The sequence below is a fragment of the Monopterus albus genome, unplaced genomic scaffold (assembly GCF_001952655.1).
Source record: "Monopterus albus unplaced genomic scaffold, M_albus_1.0 scaffold334.1, whole genome shotgun sequence".
Lineage (NCBI taxonomy): Eukaryota > Metazoa > Chordata > Actinopteri > Synbranchiformes > Synbranchidae > Monopterus > Monopterus albus.
Genome location: NW_018128214.1, coordinates 584,437 through 592,694, shown reverse-complemented (window position 1 = coordinate 592,694; position 8,258 = coordinate 584,437). Strand labels below are relative to the sequence as shown.

General features: G+C 47.3%; 1 protein-coding gene across 1 annotated transcript in view; it reads left to right on the top strand.

The window, feature by feature from the left end:
• Positions 1–265: 265 nt before the first annotated feature.
• Positions 266–8,258, top strand: part of cep43 (centrosomal protein 43) — a 10,177-nt gene continuing 2,184 nt past the window's right edge. The window contains exons 1-11 of the mRNA XM_020624656.1: positions 266–441; positions 1,257–1,310; positions 1,407–1,461; positions 2,459–2,547; positions 3,456–3,584; positions 3,811–3,837; positions 4,638–4,715; positions 5,242–5,295; positions 6,323–6,501; positions 7,035–7,109; positions 8,156–8,233. Coding sequence (XP_020480312.1) covers positions 358–441; positions 1,257–1,310; positions 1,407–1,461; positions 2,459–2,547; positions 3,456–3,584; positions 3,811–3,837; positions 4,638–4,715; positions 5,242–5,295; positions 6,323–6,501; positions 7,035–7,109; positions 8,156–8,233 — 902 coding nt within the window. The 5' untranslated portion in view covers positions 266–357. The remainder of the gene's footprint in view (positions 442–1,256; positions 1,311–1,406; positions 1,462–2,458; positions 2,548–3,455; positions 3,585–3,810; positions 3,838–4,637; positions 4,716–5,241; positions 5,296–6,322; positions 6,502–7,034; positions 7,110–8,155; positions 8,234–8,258) is intronic.

The window sequence follows — 8,258 nt, the reverse complement described above, 5'->3', positions numbered from 1 at the left end:
GGTAAAGAGAACTTAGAGATTAGTTTGTGATTTTTGTAACATATCCACAAAGAATAGGCACAGTTAAACTGATACTGCAGTTTATCAATGTATTTTTCAGGCCTAAAGCTTCAACATGAAAATATCTTCTATGTTTTACCTCTAGAACAAGTGTATGGTGCTGATTTAACTTTTTGAAGAATATAAGAAACTTGAAAACTTTGAAATTATTTCCGTGCTTTTCACACCTCGCCCAGCAGGTGGCGGCGCTCCACTGCAACGCCACTCTGAGCTAATGTTAAATGGTAGTAGAAGAAGAACAAACACTTTCGTATATTATTTTGTAGTTTTGAATGTAGCAGGTAGCTTCACAGAAACATGTCGGCTGCAGAGGACGACACCGAGTTGAGGGATCTGCTCATCCAGAACCTGGAGAACAGCGGAGTCCTCAACAAGCTCAAGGTCCCGAATACTCGTTTTAATGTCGATACACAACTGTTTAACCGGCTAGCGATGCTAGGCTAACTAGCATCAAAGCTATAGTCGGTAATGCTCGAGTCCTATGGGGAACTGTCGCATTCACGGTGGTCGGTTCAGGTTTTTAATGCGACTTTAGCACCGAAACTGTAAATGGGCTTTCAAACAGTGTCGTGAATACGCATATGTTTTTGGGAGTTAACAGTTGGACCGTCAAACATGGATGAAACATGATCAGGATGTTTAGCCTGTTTCTTAGAACTTGGGCTGCACTAAACATGTTCATCGTCCTTGTTTTCTTTATTGAGAAAGTATTCATTTGTCTATAAACTGCAAGAATATGGCTGGTAAAAAAAAAATCGTTCAAAGTCACGTGATGTCACACCTAGTTGAGGTTGTAAAAACAAATATCTCAAAGATATTTTACAAGCTAAGTTTACAGTGACTGTGAATCCTCCCATGTGAGAAGCTGGTCTGGAGAACTTTTAGCGTTTTCTCACTGTTTTTGTTCAACAAATGAATTATCACGTTGTCAAAAGAGCTGCAGATCATTGGTTCAGAGAATCACAGGGTGACTTGTTCCTGGAAGAAGATTCTTTCAGAAATGTTTTGATAGACGACAACACTTATTACTATTGTCACTGAATCTCCACATTCATCAAAGACTCTTCGACAAATCGATGCATCTGTAATCAGAGTAAAACTAAACATGGACACCATGTGTGAACAGGTAAAGGCTCTGGATTAAAACTCAGTCACAGGCTGCAGCTGCTGATCAAAGCTCCCGTTTGTCTCTGCAGGCGGAGATGAGAGCTGCTGTGTTTCTGGCCATGGAGGAGCAGGACAAAGTGGAGGTGACAGTCAGTATTTACAGTTCACAGCATTAACTTTAGCTCCTGGGAGCTGCTGTTGTGTTTCTTTAAATTACACTCTTCTCCTTTAATGCTCAGAACAAAACTCCTCTGATCAATGAAAATATGAAGAAGTGCCTCAGCACCAAAGACGGTGAGCTGGTTTCTCTCTTTTATGTTTGTCATGTGACCTTATCTCCATCCTGTTTGGTTTCACTCTGTGCAGCTGGTCTCCCTGTGTTGAGCATCAGTCTGACTGGTGATCTGCAACCCATGTTTGTCAGCACAGGGTGGCGCTGTGGTGCCACTGGCACTGCAGCAGTAAAGAGTTGGACGATCCAGACCAGGGTCTTCTGTGGTATTTGTCAGATAATATGGAGTTCAGAGGGTTTTGGAGTTGTTTGACTAGAACCATGTGTCACCCACAGAGCCCCCCTGTGTCCATGCGTAACTGTCTAGAACCATGTGTCACCCACAGAGCCCCTCTGTGTCCATACGTAACTGTTTCCACCTCGCAGACAGCGTCCTCTGGTGCTGGCCACAGAACTACATGACTGGAAACGCTGTGTGTGACTGACTTTAAGCAGCAGGAAGAGCAAGTGTACTACACTTTACTGTGTTACTGAAGGGAACAAATCCTGCAAATGTGAACTTCAAAAGATGGTTTTTACTGTGCGGACCACTTTCCTTCCACTGTGTGTTACACAATCAGTCGGTCAGCAGAAGGTTAACTGGCAACAGGCCTGATAACTGCAAAACATTCACATGTTTGAGCTCAGCACTTGTGAGGACTTTCTGTTTCGCATCCACGTGACAGTAAACTTCAGATGACCTTATTGTCCTCCAGTGAGATTTGAAGCGAGTGAGTTTGCAATCATCTCAACACAGGTACATGTCTCTGACACACACCTGTGTGATAGACCAAACGATGAATTGATTTATTGTGAAAATTATCAGATAGATTAATCAATGGTCTGTCGCTGCAGAAGAAAAGTAAAAGTTTAAAGGACAACAAATGATGAAAACATTGATGTGAGTGAAGTGTCAGTACTTTTCATATACGGGGGGCTCTGCTGTTTCTCTAAATAGTCAAAGGTGACAGTGCGACTGTGCAGCGCCGCCTCACCCTGATGCCATCTCTGTTCATGCAGGTCGTCTGGTGGCCAGTCTGATCCTGGACTTCCTGCAGGTGTTTAACCTGGACTTCACCCTGGCCGTGTTTCAGCCCGAGATCAACTCGGTGAGTCTGAGCTGACACACACACACACACACACACTGCTGAGGGTTGTGTGATGTGTGACCACAGTGACTCAGTGTCATCTCTGTGGTTTGTGGCTGTGAAACTTCAACCACACAATGTCATCCTCCTCCTGGGTGGCACTGTGTGTGTGGTCGAGCCAGAGGAACACGGACAGCTTCAAAAACACACCGAGGACCTCTCGTACACTTCCTGTTTCACTCTGTCTTCGTTACTGTAGGACACAGCTGCACACAGCACCGTGTGGCGTTGCTGGTCCTCTGTGTTCCTGATGATCATGCTCCATGTTTCAGGTTTGAGCTCCAGATTAATCTCACTGTTGTCACCACAGACACACCATCGCTTAATAATTGATCACCTCTACTATTTTTGCCCTCACTGTCTGGTGGTACATTCGAATGCTGTGTTTTACAACAGGAAAAATAAACCTACAGTGAGCAATTCTGGTATCGTGGTTGCAGTGGTTGGTAGCACTTATCTCCCAGATCTGTCAGTGTCTGCGGTCGTACCAGTGTCGGTGAATGTCAGCGATACGTCTGAGGTCAGAGAGAGTATGAACAGGAGGATGGGACCAGAACTCAGTTTAAAGAGGCTGAGAAGTGGCATAAAAGCCCAGTTCCAGGCTCAAGTGGAGAGGTACAAGTAAAGCTTTGAGAAATATGGGCTAATGCACACCAAAATGCACCAGCTGACATGTGTCTGACACATGTTAGAATCAGACCTGGGGTTGTTGTCTAACACTCACCACTGCTGTAATCTGTGTTCGTGTTCCAGCGGGGAGAGCAGCGTGTTTCTGCCCATGCACAGGCAGACTGCAGAGGAGTACAAGGATTTTTTTTTTACTTTGTACTGATGTGAGTTTGATTCCTGGGGGCTGTTTGTGTTTGCAGCTGAATGGACTGGACGGCCGGGACCAGGTCTGCAGAGAGCTGGGTCTGTCTGAGTCGGAGGTCAACAGGAACTCCCCTGTGCTGCTGGAGCTCATCAGGAGAGGCCGACACAATGACAAACCCACCGAGGTGAGACTCAGCTGACAGGGACGTAGGGTCGGTGCTGCAACCGATTCTGAGGTCATGAGGTGTCAGCCAGATGTGACATGCGATTCACTTTGTGTCAGAGGAAACAGACCTGGGCTGCGGTGACGCTGCAGCTCAGTCAGAGGAGCCCAGTTAATAATAGCCTACCTGACCCTGTGTCTGGTTTCTGTCCTGTGTCTGTGCTCATGGTGTCTTGTTCTGTGGACAGGGAGACAGAAGTGGACACATCCGCAAGGTGAGCTGCCTGTGTGTGCGTGTGCGTGTGCGCGTGTGTGTGCATGCGCCTGCATATGTGCATCCTGCTCATGGTGTGATCGGGGTCACTGAGCTGCAGAGTCTCAGAGGATGTGGATCTGTGGCTTCCTGTTGATGTCAGTGTGTCCTCATTTCTGTTGCTGCACGCTACATAAACACACAGTAGTACTACTACTGGTACTACTACTATGCATATGTGCATCCTGCTCATGGTGTGATCGGGGTCACTGAGCTGCAGAGTCTCAGAGGATGTGGATCTGTGGCTTCCTGTTGATGTCAGTGTGTCCTCATTTCTGTTGCTGCACGCTACATAAAGAAGAAGTAGTACTACTACTGGTACTACTACTAGTACTCTGCAGGCACCACCTTCCTCTGAGACTCATTTTCTAGTGTCTTCATCACTGATCACAAGAAACCTACCAACACTGTCCCCAGTCCTTGTACAAGTTTTGGCTGCTCTGCTCGTTGTAGTACTACTACTAGGACTGCATCTCTGCTGCTACTATCACTAGTAGTTCTCAGTGTTAAGTAGCAGCAGGTTCGTGTCCAGGATTGGTCCTGCAGGCGTCCAGCCAGGCTCCTTATCAGCACTGAAAGCAATAGTACTACTACTAGGACTGCATCTCTGCTACTACTATCACTAGTAGTTCTCACTGTTAAGTAGCAGCAGGTTCATGTCCAGGATTGGTCCTGCAGGCATCAGCACTGAAAGTAATCATTTATTTCATCATCATGTTGGTGAAATAAAGACTAATGTCTGAAGCTGTGTTCTTTGTTCAGGTGGTTCAGGACTCTGACGACAGCCCCCCTCAGACTCACCCCCCTGAGGAGAAGACCAGCGCTCCCCCTGTCAGTAAGGTACGTCAGCCTGTGGGGGGAGCCTCATTAGTCCCTGCTGGAAGGAATGGCAGCAGTGCATCATGGGAATTAAAGCTACATTAAAATGTATGTGATGTTTTCTCTGGTGCTTTTAGATTTAGAAATCCAAAACGATCCGCGAGTCTCCTAAGACTTTAAAAAGTTCCGTGTGCATGATGAGAGTCGAGGTCGCTGCAGTGACTTCTGGTTAAAGTGTAGAGCTGCTCAGAGTTAAAAAAATAAACTCCATACGTCACATGAGGGCGACTCCTTCTGTACACGTTCAGTGTCTACAGTGAGAAACTGACTTGACCTTACATGTAAACTTGGTGGACAGCTGCTTCAGCGCAGTCATGTGATGTTTGTCGATGCCAGTAGTCGCTGTTTGACCTGAAGCAGCAGGCGCTGTTGTTCGCTGTGTGTCTGGACGCTGACGGTGAGTGTAAGTGTGTGAGGTGTGAAGCTGATGTTGGCCCAGCGTCGAGTGCGTGGCCGCTTATAGCTGCCCTGTCCCTGTCGTGCACAGATCCCCAGATATAAAGGCCAGAATCACAGAGGACAGAGTGAGCCAGCAGCCAAGGTAACAGGAGGAGGAGCAGAGGCCAGAGACCAGGACTCAGCTTGATGTCTGTCCTCACACACTGCAGCTGTGCTGGCTAACACTGATGTTCACACATGTGGTACTGCTGCTTTCAGACGCTCTGCCCCTGAAATCAGAAGTGTAGTCTGTGTGGAGGGAAAAGGTTTTGACCAGATCACCAGCTTTTGTCTTCACCTGACCTCAGATCAGCCTCAGAAGTCTGAACCAGGACAAACTGATGGTCCTCACCTGCTGCAGTAACTCACCTGTCTGCTTTAATCACAAAGCTCCTAACAATGATCTTAACATGCATGCAGCACTGAGAGTCACTGCACCTCAGCAGCTTCGTTAGTACTGAATCTGCTCGGATAAAAGCAGGTCTGAACCCGTATAGACCAGGTGTGGTGACGGTACCTGTACTGTCGCCACTCAGGAGCTGAATTCAGTGTCATGTCCATTTCAACAGTCTCATTCCTGTGACATCTCATGATGAAGATTAAAACTGTTAAATCATCAGAACAAACAGGAGGCTTTTAATGTGAAAGTTCCGCAGGAAGCGTCAGCTTTTAACCGCGAGTGAATCAGTGAATAGAAACAGGTGGTGTTGGAGCAGAGCGGTGACTCATGGAGGTGGTGCTGTGGAAATGGACGTTTTACTGAATCTACCAGGAGACGATTCCACACCGGCTTGGATTTGTTGAATTCTGGCTTTTATTTGAGAATTTACTGACTTCTGTGAAACCACAGACTGAACATGTTTGTGTAGTAATACTGTAATTAAAGTTTATCATACAGTTATTAAGAAAAGAATTTACTCAACTGGTCCTGGTAAATCCAGACTCCCTTATAACAGTCGTTATTGCTGCAAAAACTGCTGATCTGCACTGACTTGAACATCATGGAGCTTTCACCAGCAGTAGTTGCCTCCACCTGCTCGTCTGTAATCAGCACCTTATTAATCACTACAGTCGTGGATCTCTCACACAGATTAAACCTGAACCTGCTGTGTTCTCATGTTGTCGGTCAGGACTCGGAGGGTGTGATGTCTCTGGGTAAAGCAGACTTCCAGCAGCAGGTGTCCGACAAAAGGATGACCTCCTTCGGTCTGAAGAAGGGTCATCTGGAGCTGGAGGCAGAGTACAACCTCGATGACGGAGATTCGTTCTTCGACGACCCGCTGCCCAAACCACAGAAGACCTACGGCTGGTGAGCACACGTGAGCTAAGAACTCGTTAGTGCAGCGCTGCCAAACTGTGATTGGATCAGCCCAGCCTTCTTCTCAGCAGCCTCGACAAACTGAGGCAAACAGGGCAGAACATGAGTAAAACTTTGGTGACGTTAATGAGTTAATGAATCGTGAATGTCTTTTATGCCTTTATTGGAGTTTGATCTGCAGCTCAATGCACCGAGCGGAGCTACAGCTACAGACAGTATGTGATGTGGAACAGGCAGATATTTGATATGCTTGCTGAGGCCTAGTGTCAGGTTGGACAGGTTGGGTCGGTGCATTCCTACCTTCTTCAGGTTTCTGTCCCTCTGAGATTGTCTCGCCTGTCCAGGTACCTTTCTGTGTCCCAGAGGACTTGCATGCCTGTCTCTATTCCCCTGCTTATTCTTGGATGTGTATCTACTGTGTCTCCTTGTCCTGTCTGCCCTGCTTTCTTTACCTGGCCTCACCTGTCTTGTACCTGTCCTCCCTGTCTTCCTGTACCTGTGTGCCACTCCTCATCCCCCTGCAGTGTTGTCCCCCTGAGGGAGGAGAGTCTCTCTGGGCCAGTTGTCTCCCCGATGAGGCGAGGCAAAAGCCTCGACGAGTGAGTCTGCATGGTTTGCTATGTCCGCTGTCCAATCACATGGCTCAGATCTCAGTGTGACTCGGAGTCAGATCAGTTAAAGGACAGAGCCGCGGGTTTTGTATGTCTGTGTAATTGTGTACAGTCCAGAGACCAGCAGCACCAGGGAATGAGGTGTCCTCACTGTGATGTGAGTCCAGACCCTGGTCCAGTTTATCGCTCTGTGCCGTAGACCGCCACTGTTAAGTCCCCCACCCCCCACCGCTGCACTGAGGGGCAGGTTTCCTCCAGAGGAAACATGGGAGGTCGTCTGTTTCCAACAACCAGCTCCACAGGCTGAGGGCAGCACCACTGTACAGAGTCTCTGGTCTCTGGTCTGGTCACACTGCTCCACCAGCTTCGTTGTTGGAGCTCACTAACACATAGAAAACCACCAGCCTTTCCTTTAATAACAGAGTGAGCTGCTTGATTCATTAACTCACTAACTGCTGTTTGAAACCTGTAACAACACTAAGAAGAATCCAGATGTGTGCCTGCTGTTGATGTGAGGGGGACGCCGTTTGCTTCACTGCCTTGTTTTACTATAACATGAGGAAGTATTTGCTTCATATTTTATCAAGGGTGAGGAACGTCTCTAAAGTGAAGACGTTTTAGAAAGTGTTTTTTTCCATGTGATGGTGTAAACATACAGATTTTATCACAGGGGAAGGTGAAAGAAAGGATGTTTGTAGAAAGCAGTGCTGCTTTGACAAAGTGGGGACACTTTTGGACTTTTTGCTTGCTGAAGAGGGATTTGTTGGGTTTTCCTCTATAAGAATAGTGAGGACAGTAAGGTCTAGACCTTATTTAGTAAAGTGTCCTGAGATGACTTTGGCTGTGATTTGGTGCTATACAAATCATTTGAATGTGAAAGTTGGTTTGGTGTTGGGGAGAGATGCAGACTGATCTTAGGGGAGTGGAGCATATCGCCAAGGCTCCTGTAGAAGAACAAATGTAAATGTGCCACTGACGCTGTCTTCACATCCTTTCTCCTTTCTTCTTTCCTGCTTCCCTGTGTCTGGCGTCAGCCTGTCTGTCCTGGCTGGAGACTCAGAGGGTGAGCGGGACGAGTCTGTGTCCGCACACAGCCAGAGCTCTGGGCTCAGGTGAGCTGCAGCTGTCCCTCCGCGG